At 45.1% G+C, this 18,606-nt stretch overlaps 1 protein-coding gene across 3 annotated transcripts in view; it reads left to right on the top strand.

Annotated features, from left to right (window-relative positions):
- PPP1R12A (protein phosphatase 1 regulatory subunit 12A) overlaps nt 1-18,606 on the top strand; it is a 163,435-nt gene that overhangs the window by 44,988 nt on the left and 99,841 nt on the right. For all 3 annotated transcript variants that reach the window (XM_075857006.1, XM_075857003.1, XM_075857004.1), the window contains exons 2-3: nt 12,484-12,614; nt 15,215-15,333. In XM_075857006.1, coding sequence (XP_075713121.1) covers nt 12,484-12,614; nt 15,215-15,333 — 250 coding nt within the window. The remainder of the gene's footprint in view (nt 1-12,483; nt 12,615-15,214; nt 15,334-18,606) is intronic.

Here is an 18,606-nt window from a genome sequence, read left to right as displayed (position 1 = left end):
AGGGGTAGTATCTAGAGGGTGGTGTGGCCTTATACCTGGAGTCCCTGATTCCCCACGGAACTGTACTGTATCATTTTTGTCCAGTACAGAACCGCAGTTCCTTGGGGAAGCGAGGACAGAACGGGGCGGAGCGTGGCAGACCAGGCAGTGATGAGGCGGAGTTGCCTCCTAACGCACGGTGCCGCTAAAGAATCGATTCAACGATTCTTAAAAAACAGAATAGTCAGATCTTGAGGGCGAGTTAATCTAATTAATTTAATTAATCGCCTAGCCCTACCTTATGGCCATGGAAATTGTGCTCTGCCTTATGTTTTATGGAAGCAATTGAAGACACTTTCTCATTTATTGTAGTTTTCTGCTCCTGTAAAGCAGGGTTCTTTTGTATTACTGTAAGGCCTTATTCACACGACAGTGAAAAAAAATGTCCATTTAAAACTGATCAACTGTCAGTTTTTCATGGCCATTTTGCATCAGTGTGTCTCTAAATTTTCATCCGTTTCAAGTCCATCTGTCCGTTTTTAATGGCCGTTTGACATCCATTTTGCATCAGTTTTTCATGGCCGTTAAAAAAACTGATGAATTTCATTGGTCAGGCTTTTTTTGTCCCAGCCCCCTGAAAACAACCAAAGGAAGGTCACATGTTCACCTAGACAATATTTACAGCCTCCCTGTAGATGCCACACGCCTCCCTGTAGATGATGCCACACACCTCCCTGTATATGATGCCACACACCTCCCTGTATATGATGCCACACGCCTCCCTGTATATGATGCCACACGCCTCCCTGTAGATGATGCCACACGCCTCCCTGTAGATGATGCCACACGCCTCCCTGTAGATGATGCCACACGCCTCCCTGTAGATGATGCCACACGCCTCCCTGTAGATGATGCCACACGCCTCCCTGTAGATGATGCCACACGCCTCCCTGTAGATGATGCCACACGCCTCCCTGTAGATGATGCCACACGCCTCCCTGTAGATGATGCCACACGCCTCCCTGTAGATGATGCCACACGCCTCCCTGTAGATGATGCCACACCTGCCTCCCTGTAGATGATGCCACACCTGCCTCCCTGTAGATGATGCCACACCTGCCTCCCTGTAGGTGATGCCACACCTGCCTCCCTGTAGATGATGCCACACCTGCCTCCCTGTAGATGATGCCACACCTGCCTCCCTGTAGATGATGCCACACCAGCCTCCCTGTAGATGATGCCACACCAGCCTCCCTGTAGATGATGCCACACCAGCCTCCCTGTACATGATGCCACACCAGCCTCCCTGTACATGATGCCACACCAGCCTCCCTGTACATGATGCCACACCAGCCTGCCTGTATATGCCACACGCCTCCCTGTAGATGATGCCACACCTGCCTCCCTGTAGATGCCACACCTGCCTCCCTGTAGATGCCACACCAGCCTCCCTGTAGATGCCACACCAGCCTCCCTGTAGATGCCACACCAGCCTCCCTGTAGATTGTGCCACACCAGCCTGCCTGTAGATTGTGCCACACCAGCCTGCCTGTAGATTGTGCCACACCAGCCTGCCTGTAGATTGTGCCACACCAGCCTGCCTGTAGATTGTGCCACACCAGCCTCCATGTAGATTGTGCCACACCAGCCTCCCTGTAGATGCCACACCAGCCTGCCTGTAGATTGTGCCACACCAGCCTGCCTGTAGATTGTGCCACACCAGCCTGCCTGTAGATTGTGCCACACCAGCCTGCCTGTAGATTGTGCCACACCAGCCTGCCTGTAGATTGTGCCACACCAGCCTGCCTGTAGATTGTGCCACACCAGCCTGCCTGTAGATTGTGCCACACCAGCCTGCCTGTAGATTGTGCCACACCAGCCTGCCTGTAGATTGTGCCACACCAGCCTGCCTGTAGATTGTGCCACACCAGCCTGCCTGTAGATTGTGCCACACCAGCCTGCCTGTAGATTGTGCCACACCAGCCTGCCTGTAGATTGTGCCACACCAGCCTCCCTGTAGATTGTGCCACACCAGCCTCCCTGTAGATTGTGCCACACCAGCCTCCCTGTAGATTGTGCCACACCAGCCTCCCTGTAGATTGTGCCACACCAGCCTCCCTGTAGATTGTGCCACACCAGCCTCCCTGTAGATTGTGCCACACCAGCCTCCCTGTAGATTGTGCCACACCAGCCTCCCTGTAGATTGTGCCACACCAGCCTCCCTGTAGATTGTGCCACACCAGCCTCCCTGTAGATTGTGCCACACCAGCCTCCCTGTAGATTGTGCCACACCAGCCTCCCTGTAGATTGTGCCACACCAGCCTGCCTGTAGATTGTGCCACATACTCACGAGAGCAGCGCCGTCTCTCCTCTTCACTTGTGGTCACTCGTCTGCACGGGATCTGGCAAGGCAGCGCGACGGGGCGATGACTTCATCGAGGCGCCTTCAAACCCATGAAGACGAGTGACCACACGTGAAGAAGCGCCGCAAACGTGAGTATGCCAACGATAGCCAGCAAGGGAACTAGTAGTTCCCTTGCCAGTCCCCATGTAACAGATCCGTTTTTAACGGTTGTTACATGTATTGACAGCCGTTAAAAACGGATCCATTGACTTCTATGGGGGCCGTCAGGCCGTTAAAACGGCCAAAAATAGGACATGTCCTATTTTTTGACGGCCATTATTCACGGGCCGTTAAAAAAACGGCCGTGTGAATGCACCCATAGAATATCATTGTTCTGAAAACGGCCATGTGAAAGCCGTTAAAAGGACGGCCATCACATGGCCGTTTTTCACTGTCGTGTGAATAAGGCCTAAGTCTTTTGAAACTAGTTTATTTTTTTAGTAGCCATTAACTAAACTTTTCAGAGACATCCATAGAAAACAAAAAAAAAATGACGTGTGATTTGTTTAGCCCTGGAGCAAAACTATTCGGGTCAGTTCACAATGAGTTTTTTTTTTTTACGCGGAAATCGCGTTGGAAAACTTGCCGAAAATGCCTCCCATCATGATTTCAATGGGAGGTGGAGGCGTTTTTTTCCCGCGAAAGGAAAAAACGGTTCACAAGAAAATGAAGGGACCTGCCCTATCTTCGGGCGTTTACGTCTCTGACCTCCCATTGACATCAATGGGAGGCAGAGAAAAGCGTATTTCGCTGCGTTTTTTGCCCGCGGCGCTCAATGGTCGCTGACGAAAAAAGCCGCGAAAATCGGTGCGCAGGCAGAGCAAAATCTGCCTCAAAATTCCACATTTTGAGGCAGATTTTCTGCCTGTAAAAAACTGTGTGCGGAAGCCACCAATTTTGGCAGGACGAGCCGACCAACTAACTTGTATGGCAGCATCCCGAAACTTCCCCCGACGGCACATTTTAGGGGAGAGAAAGGTCGCGCATGATTAATTTTATCTTGCCCGATTCTTTTCATTAGTACACAAACTTCTGCCAGAGGAGTCTGAACACATGCACGCTTAGCCAAGGTAAGCGTGCGTGTGTATGGCGCGTGTGCAGAGGAATAGTTGGCTGAACGATCGTTCACCCGACGGCTATCTAAAGTTTACGGCCAGCTTAGGGCCCAATGAGCTGACAAAATTTGGTCACAGAAGTGAAGACCGCTATTCCTGTGTTCTGTCGCATAAACCAGAAACAGATGTACTTGTGGTGAATGTTGATCACTTTATTCAGGCCTAAGGCTGGGTTCCCACGTAACGTAAACGCTGCAGAATTTCCGCAACAGAAATCTGAGTGTAAATTCCAATTTTCCAGTACATCCCTCATGACAGCACTACGGGAGGTTGCCCTATTGACCTCTGTAGGGACAGGAAGACAGAGGTTAAAAGGCCCCTCCCACCACCCACTTGCCAGTGTTCTTCCTGTCCCCACAGGGTCAGGAGCAGAGAGACGTCGCTCCTGTGTTACTGCAGGAAAGAAACTCGGGCAGGGGGCAAGATCGGGGGGGGGGGTCCGTGCACTCCCCCTTCTCTTCCCCCTAAAGCCCAGGCTAACACCCCTCGAACGAGGGGTCCCTTAGCTCCCACCCTGAGACACCTACCGGAGGAATCCTAGGCAGGGTTTGGGTAGTGTGTGGGGGCTGGGGTTTCCCAAGCAGGCTTCGGCCTGGCCGCGGACCAGGCGGGGACCGGCAGCTCCATAAACGTGGACGAACCGGCAGGGATCCTCGCTGCACCGCATAGCAAGCCTCAGTCGCCGGCTATGGCGGCTGCACTCCAAAGGAAAACATGCTGGAGACGAATAGCCGACTGGAAATGACGTCGGGCTACTTCCGGTCCGCGGCCATCTTGGAAGGCGGGATATTCAAAACGCCCGCATTTAAAGGGACACGCACAGGTATGTAGTTAGAGCTGATAACTCTAACTTGGATTATTTTTGTGGATTGCATATTGCATTGCCTGTTACCTGTCGCGGTATGGAACTTCCTCGTCCTCATGGAACTCCAGATATGTCCCAGGGTCACGTGAGTCTCACCCTTGGGGAAGGGTTATGACCCCTTATGTATGTACACCATACTTTACCTACCTTCTGTTTTCTCTAGGAAAAAGATTCCTCTCAGAGGCAAACTGATAAAAAGAAGGTTAAAAAATGTGCGACTTGTGCAAAAAAATTGCCAGAGTCCCATAGGAAACAATTGTGTCAGGATTGTATTGCAAAAATACTAAAGGAGGAACAACCAACGTTCATGCCTGAACTTAGGGCTATAATTCGTGAAGAAGTGGGTCAGTCAGTAGCCTCCCTCGCCCCTCCGCAAGAAACTCCCTCACACTCCCGGGCAAAAAGACCACGGATTGAAGTGGATCAAAAATATTGTCCTCCTTCTCAGGGGTCTGACTCTGAGCAGGAGTGTTATTACCTATCGGAGGGTGAGTTAGAAGGAGAGGAACTCTTGCCTTCAACTTCTTCCACTCAAGAGAAAAAATTCTTCTTCTCTTCCGAGATGTCGGATACCTTAATTCAAGCAATACGGGAAACAATGGATATTCCCGAAGAAGACCAACCACATACCATCCAGGATGAGATGTTTGGAGGTCTAACGGAAAAGAAAACAAGGGTTTTTCCGGTAAACAAAAATCTCAAAAGAATGGTGACAACTGAATGGGAAGATTCAGAAAAAAGGCTCTTCATTTCAAGAGATTTTAAAAACCGACTTCTTTTTGATCCAAAGGACACTAAGCCTTGGGATGAGATCCCAAAAGTAGATGTCCCAGTAGCCAGGGTTGCTAAAAAAAAAACGCTATCCCATTTGAAGATTCTTCGCAGTTGAGGGACGCCATGGACCGAAAGGCAGACGGACTACTGAAAAGAGCATGGGAATCTTCCTCTGCCTTGATCTCAACTAATATCGCGGCCACATCAGTAGCAAGAGCAATGTTTATATGGCTAAACCAGCTAGAGACCCATTTGATGATGAAGACATCACGACAAGATCTAGTAGAATCTCTACCTTTACTAAAAATTGCAACCGGATTCTTGGTAGACGCTTCAGCGGAATCTATTAGATTTGCTGCAAGGAATGGGGCTCTCTCAAATGCTGCTAGAAGAGCATTATGGCTCAAAATGTGGTCAGGAGATACGAAGTCCAAGAACAAATTGTGTTCTATCCCGTTTACAGGGTCTCTGATGTTTGGTCCTCTCCTTGATAACATGCTGGAGAGTGCAACAGATAGGAAAAAGGGGTTTCCTGAAGAGAAACCAAAAAAACCCCCTCAGTTTGGAAGATTTCGCCAACAGAGGGATCCTACCTTACAGAACTACAGCGGGAAAGGGAAGTCCGGTCGCTGGAGTTACCCCAAAGGAAAAAGGGGTCGAGGATATCTCCTTAACCCAAATAATTCATTCCAGCCCTCAAAGCAATGACGCCAAGAGCATAGGAGGAAGACTCCTACAATTTTATCCCAAATGGTCGAGAATAACCCAGAACCCCTGGGTTCTAAAGATCATAGAAGAAGGGTACAAAATAGAATTTTCCTCCATTACTCCGGAGAAATTTCTAATAACCCAGTACCAAGCAAAAGACCTTCATCAGATCCTTATCCAGGACGTCCAGAAACTACTCAAATTGAGAGCCATTTCTCCAGTTCCCCACAACGAAATATGCAAAGGCCACTATTCAAAAATCTTCTTAGTCAAAAAACCAAACGGTTCCTACAGGACAATAATCAACCTGAAGGTCCTAAACAAATGGGTGAAATATCGAAAATTCAAGATGGAGTCTATCAGATCAACGATTTCTCTAATAAGGGAAGAGGCATCAATGTGTACGATCGATTTAAAGGATGCGTATTATCACGTTCCTATCCACCCCGCGTACCAGAGATTCCTCAGATTCGCAATTCAGGACGGTCCTTCCATTCTCCACTTCCAGTTTGTCTGCCTCCCCTTTGGCATTTCCTCCGCCCCCAGAATTTTTACAAAAATTATGGCAGAGATCATGGCATTCATAAGAAGTCAAGGTATAGTAATTCTCCCATATCTAGACTACTTCTTGTTGGCGGCAGATACTCTGGCTATCTTAGTCAGTCATCGGTCACAGGTTCTTTCCCTACTACAGGAATTGGGATGGATAATCAACTTTCAGAAGTCGAGTCTTCCTCCCCAGAAACAGAAGGTCTTCTTAGGAGTACTGCTGGACTCCTCCCTTCAACATTCCTTCCTCCCAAGAGAGAAACAAATACTCCTACTGGCAGAAGTAAAGAAATTTTGGGGGAAAGACGCCTGTTCCATAAGGGAATGTATGCGGATGTTGGGAATGATGACGTCTTGCATCCAATCTATTCCATGGAGCCAATTTCACTCGAGACCCTTACAGAATCTGATCTTGTCCCAGTGGGATCGAAAACAAAACTCCCTGAATTCAAATTTCCGAGACTGTGAAATCATCCCTCCTGTGGTGGCTCTGCACAAACAACATAGACAAGGGAGTCCCCTGGATAACTTCTCCTTATGTAGTGATTACCACAGATGCCAGCAAACGGCTGGGGGTCGGTAATCCAAGACCAGCACTTTCAGGGCACATGGCCTGTTCAAATGAAGATGATGTCCTCAAACTTCAAAGAACTAAGAGCCGTATGGGAGACACTTATAAGAGCTTCACCCATCATAAAAGGGAAGCATATAAGAATTTTATCGGACAACACGACAGCAGTGTCCTTTCTTCGCCATCAAGGGGGAACAAGACACACTCTTCTTCAGGCCCTCTCTACACAAATTTTCAGTTGGGCAGAAGAAAATGTCCTATCAGTCTCTGCAGTCCACCTAAAAGGCTCAGAGAACCTATCAGCAGATTTCCTGAGTCGGGAAAAAGTAGACCCTGGAGAATGGTCCCTAAACAGGGAAGTCTTTCTGTCCTTAAACCCGAAATTGGGGTTATCCACAAATAGACCTGTTTGCCACGAGGAAAAACTCTCAAGTAGAGACATTCTTCTCCCTAAATCTCAGAGACAACCCATTGGGAGTAGATGCATTGTCCCAACCCTGGGACATGGATCTGGCCTATGCCTTTCCTCCGTTTCCTCTAATACCAATGGTATTAAGAAAAATCCAGGAAGATTTGACAAAGCTCATCATTATTCTTCCCTATTGGCCAAAAAGAAGTTGGTTTCCAATCGTAAAATACCTAGCGTTGGAAGACCCTATCATGCTCCCAGTCAAGGAGAATCTTCTCTCCCAGGGTCCCTTATTCTTTCAGGGAATAGAAACTCTGAAATTGTCAGCCTGGATCCTGAAAGGCAGATCTTGAGGAACCACGGTCTGTCAGATGAGGTAATTTCAACTATCTTATCAAGTCATAAAGAAGTTACCTCTAAAATCTATCAAAAAATTTGGAAGAAATTCTGTTCCTGGCATGGAAACCCAGGACCAGACCCCTTTTCTCCCAACATTGCGAAAATCCTAGATTTTTTACAATCTGGATTCAAGAAAGGGCTTAGCCCTTGTACCTTTAAAAGTACAGATTTCAGCCTTAGGTAATTTTTTTTAACACTCCTCTGGCTGAACATCGGTGGATCAGAAGATTCACCCAAGCGGTCTCTAAACTGAAACCTTCCCTAAAGAAATCCGTTCCTACCTGGGATTTGAATGTGGTGTTAACGACTCTTTGTGAGCCCCCCTTTGAGCCGCTCGACACAATTAGTATGCATTTTTTAACTCTAAAAGCTGCATTCTTAGTCGCTATTACTTCAGCAAGAAGGATTGGAGAAATCCAATCTCTGTCAGTCATAGAACCGTACCTAAAAGTACAAGAGGATAAGATCATCCTAAAGCTGGATCCTTCCTTTATTCCAAAGGTATCTACCGCTTTCCATAGAGAACAAGAAATAATTCTACCTTCCTTTTATCCAGATCCAAAAAACCAACAAGAAGAAAATTTCCATTGCCCTGGATGTCAGGCGAACCATTCTTCAGTATCTGGATAGAACCTCCTCCTGGAGACCAGATAAAAATCTATTTGTCCTGTTTGGGGGAAAGAATAGAGGAAAGAAAGCCTCAAAAGGCTCTCTAGCGAGATGGGTAAAAACCACCATACAAGAAGCCTACAAGTCCCAAGGACTATGTGCCCCACAAGGCATCAGAGCCCATTCAACGAGGGCAGTTTCGGCATCCTGGGCAGAAAGAAGAGAAGCCTCTATGGACCAAATCGGCAGAGCTGCCACTTGGTCAAGCCGTCATACGTTTTGCAAACATTATAGGCTCGATGTTCTGTCCGATACGGATTTAAGTTTTGGACGGAAAGTCCTTCAATCCATAGTCCCGCCCTGAGCATTATAATCTGGTATTGCTCCTGTAGTGCTGTCATGAGGGATGTACTGGAAAATCGGAATTAGACCTACCGGTAATTGTATTTCCAGGAATCCATCATGACAGCACAATTACATCCCTCCCTTATTGAAATTCTGATTTGTGCAATTAACATGTCAGTTATTATTCCTAGAAATAAAATAGGGTTGCATCCATCCTGGTGTAGTAATTGAAAAACACTGGCAAGTGGGTGGTGGGAGGGGCCTTTTAACCTCTCTGTCTTCCTGTCCCTACAGAGGTCAATAGGGCAACCTCCCGTAGTGCTGTCATGATGGATTCCTGGAAATACAATTACTGGTAGGTCTAATTGCTATTTTACAGTAGCCGCAAAGTGAGATTTAGCAAATCTCAGGTGATGAAAGTGTTCTGCGGTGCAACTTTCAGTTCTGCATCATGTAAGTTTATGCTGCAGGTTCTGTGGAGAGATGCTCTGTGTTTCACCCATAGACTTCATTGGGGAGCATAAATTACGCAACAGATTTGTTTCGTTGCGGTTTTTATGGTGTTTACACAGTGGAAACTCAGTATTAAACAATTGAAATCGGTAGGTGCACATATACTTTACTGTAATCCATGTTTAAGACGAAATCCGCAGGAACAAAAAGCCGCGTTCCCACAGCAATATGCTCAACAAAAACACTTTTTTGCGGACTTGTTACCGGTTTATCTACTTTTTTTTTTCCTTAAAGATTCCATTGCAGGTTGTGTTGCAGAAAATCCATAGCGTATTGTGTGTGGGGACATACCTCTTTAAGGGAACCGGTCATCCACATTATGCTGTTTCACTGAGGGCAGTATAAAGTAATCACAGACACTTATGTGCTAACGTGAACCCTTTTCTGAGAACTCCTACTCAGAGACCACGCAGTGCCACCAGGGAGGAGTAGGGCGTATTTATGAGCTGCCGCTAGCCCTGCCCAACCTCTACTGATTGACAGATGTCTCACTATGTACAGTAACCGAGAGATATCTGTCAATCAGCAGAGACTGGGCAGGGCTGGCGGCAGCTCATAAATACACTGGACTCCTCTTTGGTGGCACTCTGTGGGTACTGAATGGGAGTTCTCAGAAAAGGGCTTGCGTTGGCACATAAGTGGCATACCGCTGAAACCAATGTGTCACCACTTTATACTGCCCTCAGTGAAACCACATAATGTGAATGACCGGTTCCCTTTAAATCAAGGAACACTTGCTGGGTGTGCTCTAGATTGGTAAAAATGGCCAGCCTATAGTGGTGGTAATTTCCGCTCTACTGGTGTAACAAGGGATATAATTTCTAATTTGACCTCATTTTCTTTTGTTGAAGTTTACAGATGACTGGAATGCTGTCATGCCAGATTCTTTATCCATAGGTACCTGGTTATAACAAGTTGTTACTGTATGAGGAGTCTTGTGGAGTATGTCCTGCAATTCCTGTGTGCTTAAAAATGATTGACATTAGCGTGCCCATGTGATGTAGTATGTGTGTAAACACGCAGGCCTGGTTGACAAACCGGCCCTCAACTGTTCTAAAAATAACGTGTTGCCCATAGCAAGAAATTGCAGTTATTTTAATGAGAACAGTTGGAAAAGATAGTGATTTGTGGCACTGACTCTTCTCTACTAATTTTTTTTTTTAACATTATGCATAAGGGCCAAAATGTGTGTGTGGTTCTTATGCAGTAGAGTTCTGCTGTGACAAGATATTGCAGGAACATTCTCCTCCAGTCCTTGCTGTATACGTCCCATCAGGAGGTACATTCTCCTCCAGTCCTTGCTGTATACGTCCCATCAGGAGGAACATTCTCCTCCAGTCCTTGCTGTATACGTCACATCAGGAGGAACATTCTCCTCCAGTCCTTGCTGTATACGTCCCATCAGGAGGTACATTCTCCTCCAGTCCTTGCTGTATACGTCCCATCAGAGGTACATTCTCCTCCAGTCCTTGCTGTATACGTCACATCAGGAGGAACATTCTCCTCCAGTCCTTGCTGTATACGTCCCATCAGGAGGAACATTCTCCTCCAGTCCTTGCTGTATACGTCACATCAGGAGGAACATTCTCCTCCAGTCCTTGCTGTATACGTCCCATCAGGAGGTACATTCTCCTCCAGTCCTTGCTGTATACGTCACATCAGGAGGAACATTCTCCTCCAGTCCTTGCTGTATACGTCACATCAGGAGGAACATTCTCCTCCAGTCCTTGCTGTATACGTCCCATCAGGAGGTACATTCTCCTCCAGTCCTTGCTGTATACGTCCCATCAGAGGTACATTCTCCTCCAGTCCTTGCTGTATACGTCACATCAGGAGGAACATTCTCCTCCAGTCCTTGCTGTATACGTCCCATCAGAGGTACATTCTCCTCCAGTCCTTGCTGTATACGTCACATCAGGAGGAACATTCTCCTCCAGTCCTTGCTGTATACGTCCCATCAGGAGGAACATTCTCCTCCAGTCCTTGCTGTATACGTCACATCAGGAGGTACATTCTCCTCCAGTCCTTGCTGTATACGTCCCATCAGAGGTACATTCTCCTCCAGTCCTTGCTGTATACGTCACATCAGGAGGAACATTCTCCTCCAGTCCTTGCTATATACGTCCCATCAGAGGTACATTCTCCTCCAGTCCTTGCTGTATACGTCCCATCAGGAGGTACATTCTCCTCCAGTCCTTGCTGTATACGTCCCATCAGGAGGTACATGCTGCAATATCATGTGGTGATGAATGATTCTGAATACCGCCAGCTAAAAGCTGTAGTCAGACAGACCGCATATGTTGTGTACCAGAAGCCGTTTATTACTTATGTATGAGCTAGTACGATGTCCCTTTCCTGCTCCTCACGCCTCATTATTATTATTATTTATAATGAGGCTTAGATGCTTTTCAAATAAGTGAAAGCGTAGCTAACTTTACAGATAACTTATGTGGATACATGAGGAATAAGTCTATTTCTGACCATTATGACTTGTATTCTGCATTTTTTAGCAGTTTTTCCCTCCACGGGCACTATCGCTAATTGTCAGTTGTCTCAGCTAGTGGGCAGAGCCTAATGGCTATCATGTCTTCTATACAAAGCTCAAATAGAAGAGGAGAAATCCTACTCACCTATCTCTATCGCACGCACGCGTAAATATACAGCAGTAATGAGCAGTGTAGCTGGGGTGAGAACTCTTACTGCGCTATTGATTCAAACAACGAAACCCTGTCACATAGTCGACTGCGCTATTGATTGTCGGAAAAACTGAAACCTGCTGGAATGGTGACGAACGGAAATCATTCGCAATGTTTCCTTCACCATTGATATCAATGGTGACTGAAACAGAAGCTGTGGTTTCACTTTCCGTTGCGGGGTTCACCCGACGGAAACCTCTGATGGAACCCCGGAACGGAAAGCCAACGCTGATGTGAACAGGCCCTTAAAGGCAAATAAAAAGTGTTAAAAAAAAAAAACAAAAAAAAAACAAAAAAAAACTTTGAGTGAACTCCCCCTTAGGGATCCTGCTGCTTCAGCGGAAATCACCAAATAGGTAGAACATTCTTGGTAATCAGTACTGTTTACTATGTGTGTTAATGGCACAAGATGCTTTTAACCCTATGTAAGGATCAGAACATCTGCAAATATTTTCTGGATAACAAAGCTGGTTTTTTTAGGTTCAGTAATTGCTCTGAAATGGCTTTGGAGATCTTCGGTTTATTAATGTTATGTTTCTCACTACAGGCTTGCATTGATGATAACCTTGAGATGGTCAAGTTTCTCGTGGAGAATGGAGCCAGTATTAATCAACCAGATAATGAAGGCTGGATACCATTGCACGCTGCTTCTTCCTGTGGATATATTGACATAGCAGAGTAAGTTGGGCACCGTAAGGCACTTTTTACATCTTGTTTTTTGGCCGAGGTTTGACTTGTACGACCGGGTAATCTTCTGGTGTATATATTAAACATAGGCTGTGACGGATTCTTAAGTGACAACAGTCAACCATAGGCTATAATGGTATCTGTTTAACAAATACATCATGAACATTCATGACCCTTTTCATTACATGTACATTAAATGGGTACTATTATAGTCTTTGGGTGATGGATGCCACTGTAGGAAACCCTCACAGGCATACATCACCTATAGACTAGTTATATGGCATCAGTTTAATGTATACTTCATGAAAAGCAATAAAAAAAATCCAAGAATTATATGTTAAACAGTTGCCTGTGACTTTTCATACATAGACTCCCATGGAAAAAAAATATATCTACTGTGCGTTTGGTATATTAGCCCCACGGAGGCCGAAAAGACACTCCTTTGGGCGTATGGAGCCCTTTGGACACGCTTAGCCTGTATGTCGTGAAATTTCCCAAAGTACACGCTAAACGTAGGGCCGGAACGCGATTTGAACAGGGCCTAAGAATTGTACTTAAAAGGGCAAATGTAACAGAATGAACTAAACCATATTATTCAGATGCTGAATTTGTATTGGATATTTTTAGGAATTTAGTCATGGGTTGTTGCTTGAAATGTTTATATGGAGTAAATTCTATTCAGAACAGAAAATTGTATTGCAAATTGTACATTGTATAGATGTAAAGTCTTCAAAATCGCTACGTTTTGTCTATATTTGTGTTGACCTTGGACGTGTAAATATAAAATGCATGGTCTTATTTTGGTCTGCATTTTTGGCTGCTAAATGGAAGAGCATATGGTCTCAAGAGATTTCCCTAGAAGCAAAGCTTCTAAATATTTGGGTGAAACGTAATTTATCCTTTATTATTTAGTTATGAAATCTGCGATCAGTCCCTGCTGTTGAAAGCTCTAAGCTGTATGCAAAACGCATGCTCAGATGTGCTGACCTAGGGATTATGCAGGTATGTCTGCATGCTTTCCATTGTGAGAGCTGGGAAAGAGGTAATCATTGACACAAAAAAATAATTCCCTGGTCACACACCACCGACTTTAAAGAGTAACTACTTACATATCAAAAGTTGTTTTTAAAAAAAAATAAAAAATTTGAGACATTTTAGAACTTTCGAGCAGTGGGTGTCCAGGTGTTGAGACCATCCCGATCGCTGAAATGAAGGTGCAGAAGATCTCCGCTGAGTGCCCTGCATTTTCGCATGTGATCAGCGCTTTTTGTTAGGCTGAGGACTGCATAGAAGGTCTATGAGCCGGTCTTTAGCCTGACTGAGCGCTGATCACAACTGCAGGTGCAGCAGGCTCAGCTGATTGCTTATGCGCCATAGTTTCAGCCACGGTGGGGTCTCAAAATATTCCCCCACGATCAAACTTCTGATCATATCTGACGTATCAAAAGTTTTTTGCAAGTACACTTACTCTTTAAAGAAAAATCTCTCCTATTAACAAAACCTCCTTTTTAATCAAAGCATTACGTAAGATGTTCTAAATAATATTGGAGCGGAATACATCTATTATAGATGACTAGTTGGTGACGAGGTACCATGTTGAAGCATGCATGGCACCTTTTAGTATGAACTTGCAATTAACTTTGTTTGTGCCAGCCTTAAGGGCCTTTTACTTGGGGTACACAATAATTGCCCAGTATAAAACCCCTCCAGAGCTCCAACATCAAACTATTATTTGCTTGTCATTGATCACAACCTTTATGCTGACCTAAAAATCATCACTGGCCGGCAGCAGATCCACACTTGTAAATAGGCATCTACCAGTCGCTTGTAATGTAACTCTATGATAGAGGCAGGGGAAAGCGGACGATCGGATTCACGGAAAAACCTGAATGATTGTTGTAACCGCGAGTTAACGCACTCTGATCGACTTGCTATATTGTCTGTTGGTGCTAGTTTTGGGTAACTTATCTGCCTGTTCAAAAGGACCCTGCGGAGCCCTGGTTAGCAGTAGTACCCGCTGAGATATTTATCAAACTTTATGATTGGGTTGTAATGTTCAATCGTGGGACAATTCTCTTTTATATCACACAACAGTTCTTTAATTGCCATAATCGTAAATATTGCTGTAACATACTTGTCCCCCTAATGTGTTTAGTGCTGGAGAGGTCGCGGTTTGTGTGCCAATTCTTATTGGCTGGCCTGCACAATAGCAGGAATCACTTGTGATCTTTTTTGCGTGTCCATACCAGTAGTGGACACCATTAGAAGGAAGTTCTGAGAGGCAATAAAAATGTGTAGGTATATCTAAGCCCAGGAGTGTAATTTTTAGTTTTTTTTGCTTTTTCTTTTAATTATTACAACAAAAAACACACTGTATTAGGTTGGCATGTTTCTAAACACAATGAGGCCTTTATAGTTTTTTTTGGGTGGGGGGCAGATTTCATATGTACAAGGTATCGACTCTGGAGCACCAACATTTGATAGACCAGATATCTAGATAATTCAATACGGAGTTTAACATGAGTTGGCAAGAATGTTCTTGGCTTGCCATACGTCTCACTCACTGTAAATGCTTGTTTTCTGTATTGCAGATATTTAATTAGTCATGGAGCAAGTGTGGGTGCAGTGAATAGTGAAGGTGACACTCCATTAGACATTGCTGAGGAAGAGCCAATGGAAGAACTGCTTCAGAATGAAGTTAATCGTCAAGGTACCAGTACCAGGTTTCCAAGAAAGATGTTTAGAGTTTGTGGTATATTCAATGTTTATAGATGACGTTCTTATTGGCTTACTGATGTGGAATGTGCAAACGACAAACCTATGAACTGTTACAACGTAGCTTTAGGAAAAAGACTGTTGGACCTAAAAATGTTGTGGTGTTTAAAGGTTGGATGTTCACTTTAAGCTTCCATCTACAATAAATGCGATGTAAAGCTCCGTAAGCGATATTTGTTTTTTTCATGGTACAGCTTTAGTGTATCCTGTACACATAGACGCTTTAGTCTTTCTCTTAAATTCATAACTTAGATGTGATCGATATTAGGTTGATCATGTGACCTTTCAGCCAAGCCGTCAGTTCATTTGGCTGAGAGTGCAATATAGCTTCTGTGTGTACTGGATACACAGCTGTATCATAAAAAGTAAAACAATTTTTTTTTAAAAATAAGTGATTTTATAAGTTGCTTAAAAACACAAGATATTCAGTTAGTTATTTTTAGTCTGATTCCCTTGCTCTTTCGGTAATGGATATCTCAGCAGAAAATAAATCCCAAGAATATGCATCCGAGTAGCTTTAATGTTTCTGTTCCTGGAACATCTTTTGCAAGGCCATAAAATAAAAATAGAGGAAATGTGCTTAGTATGCTGCACATAATGGCAAAGCTGAAGGGGGAAAAACCATTAAACTGAACTTGATGTGATACTCCTCTTTATTCTCTTGTAACACCATTTTGGCTCTTTTACAACCTTTTTCCGAGCTGCGTAGCTTGAAAATAAGCAGGTAATCTAGGTTTCTGCTTTCATTCACTTCATTTTGGAAGGAGGGGTTAAAGCATAAAGCTCCGCACATGCCAATGCTGACTTTTAAAGGAGTATTCACATCTTAGATTTTTATTACATGCCAAATGAGTGATTCAATTTAAGGGAAACACTTGGCAAATCGCAATGATGGAAGATAATGTTTTAGAAAGTTAACACTGTTAAAGTCTAACACCGTGCCCCTGCACGTGTAAAAAAACAAACCTGTAAATGCAATGCTATCACTTCTCATTTGTCACAGCTTTATCATGTTTTGGTATTACTCTGGTACTTGCTATACAAATGACTTATTCCTGAAACATAGAATACATAGAAGTTGGTATTCACGTGACAAGAAAACTGGGAAATTGTTATTGACAAGTCTCTCTAGACCAGGGGTCTCAAACACGCGGCCCGCTCCAGGACTCTGTGAAACCACCTGACATGGCTGTCCATATATGGACAGCGATGTCTGGGGCTTCCCCAGAGCCGGAGTCCCGAGCAGGGCGTTAGTATATGTTCTCCTCTGGGACTCTTTGGATTCCCCGGACTTCGCTGTCTGTATATGGACAGTGTTGTTGCTGGCTTCCTAGAGCCGAAGTCCCAGAGAAGAGTGCTAGTAGCGTGTGGGAGGGGGGGGGGGGGTGGTAGTGGTGTTCAAATAACTAATTGATTAACAATCATTTTGTGTCAAATTTGAAAGGTAATGTGGACCGTCAACTTCACGTTTTTTCTATCTGTGGCCCACTTACACGCCCGAGTTTAAGACCCCTAGTCTAGACACAATTTGAATAATACGGATGCTTCACACTGGCAGCGAGTTCTGTTCCTTAACCCCTTCACGACTGCCATACAGCTATATATAGACGTTCTAACTGCCGATGCCCCGTGCAGTTAGCATGTGTATAAACGTTGACAGCCTGGAACGGGTTTGAGTGCACTGCACTCATGTCGGCCGGGGCTTTGAGAGCCCCCAGAATACACTAGATTCCAAAATTGTCAGTGTAGGAGGTATACGTTTAAATATGATATACAATTTCACTGCCTGTCTAAACGTTTAAAATTATTTTATTGACAAATCTTTATTAAAAATAGTAGGGCACTAAATGCCATAGATCTGCGTTAGCAACACAGATCATGGACGCACGGTGGCGCGTAGGCGATATGCACAGTCAAGGTGCACCAAGTAGCAAGTGCCGAAGATAGCTGATATTAATTAACAGATCGCCTAACTAATACACGTGCTAACAAATATTAGTTGGTCTGATTGCCACAGGTAGACAAAATTCCCAACGCGTTTCTGCGCCCCTAAAACATAGGGGAGCGTCTTCAGGGGTATAAAATGCCGGTCAGCACATATTATGCTGTTTGATTTTCCGGCGTGCACTAGACACTGATGTTGGTCTTCAGCATACACCCCCCACTGTACATAGTGCCACCCACAACCCCCTGTAGGCAGCGCAAAACCCTCTGTAGATTGCGCCACCTAAGCGCCTTCCAGCATCGAAATCCCCGGCCAGACCTCTGGCCGAGGATTTCCCTCCTAGAGGGAGCCCCCGCCATCTCTCCATCCCTGCTGTAGATAGTGCCACCCCCCTGCAGATAGCAACCCCCCGCTGTAGATTGCACCACCTGAACTGACGGAGTGAAATCCCCGGTGTCCGAACGCTCTGGGACAGTGACATTAGTGGCTCTCTCTAAGAGCGGAAACCCCGGCAGACACTCTGGCTGGGGATTCTGCTACTGGTGAAGCCCCTGGTGTCACTATTCATATATGGACAGTGATGTCAGGAGCTACTCCTGAAGCGAAATCACCTGCCAGAGTTACACCATGACGTCACTGTCCATATATGGACAGAGACATCGGGGGCTTCCTGTAGGAGCAGGATCTTCGTCCAGGGGGATTCCGCTCCTATGGGGAGCTACAGTTGTGCGGTTTACAGGAAGGGGGTGCCATTTATGGGGGTGGTCGCTATCTGCAGTGTGGATATTGCCATTTACAGGGGTGTGGTGCTATCTACAGGGGGTATGGCACCATCTGCAAGGATACTGTGGCATTATATTGGCACTCTACAGGTGACACTGACGCTATCTACATGGGCACTGTATGGCACTGTGGGCATTATCTACAGGGAGAACTGTGGCACTTTGTGGCCACTATTTACAGTGGCCACTATTTGTGGGCAATGTGGCACTATCTACAGTGGTATTGTGGCACTTCGGTGTATTCAGGGGGTTGGGACAAAAACCCTAATGAATAAAATTCATCCATCTTTTTAACGTCCATGAAAAACAGATGGCAAATGCCAGTTAAAAACGGTCAGATCGCCAGGAATGGATTCAAATTTTGAGACCTATTGATGCAAAACAGCCATGAAAAACTGAGTTGGTTCACTGTTAACTGCCATTTTTTTTCACGGTCGTGTGTATATAGCCCTCTTCACTCTCCCCTCACAGTGATCCAGGG

The sequence above is a fragment of the Rhinoderma darwinii genome, chromosome 3, assembly GCF_050947455.1.
Source record: "Rhinoderma darwinii isolate aRhiDar2 chromosome 3, aRhiDar2.hap1, whole genome shotgun sequence".
In the NCBI taxonomy this organism is placed as follows: Eukaryota; Metazoa; Chordata; class Amphibia; order Anura; family Rhinodermatidae; genus Rhinoderma; species Rhinoderma darwinii.
The sequence above is the reverse complement of the archived record's forward strand: the minus strand, read 5'-3'. Positions and strand labels throughout refer to the sequence as shown.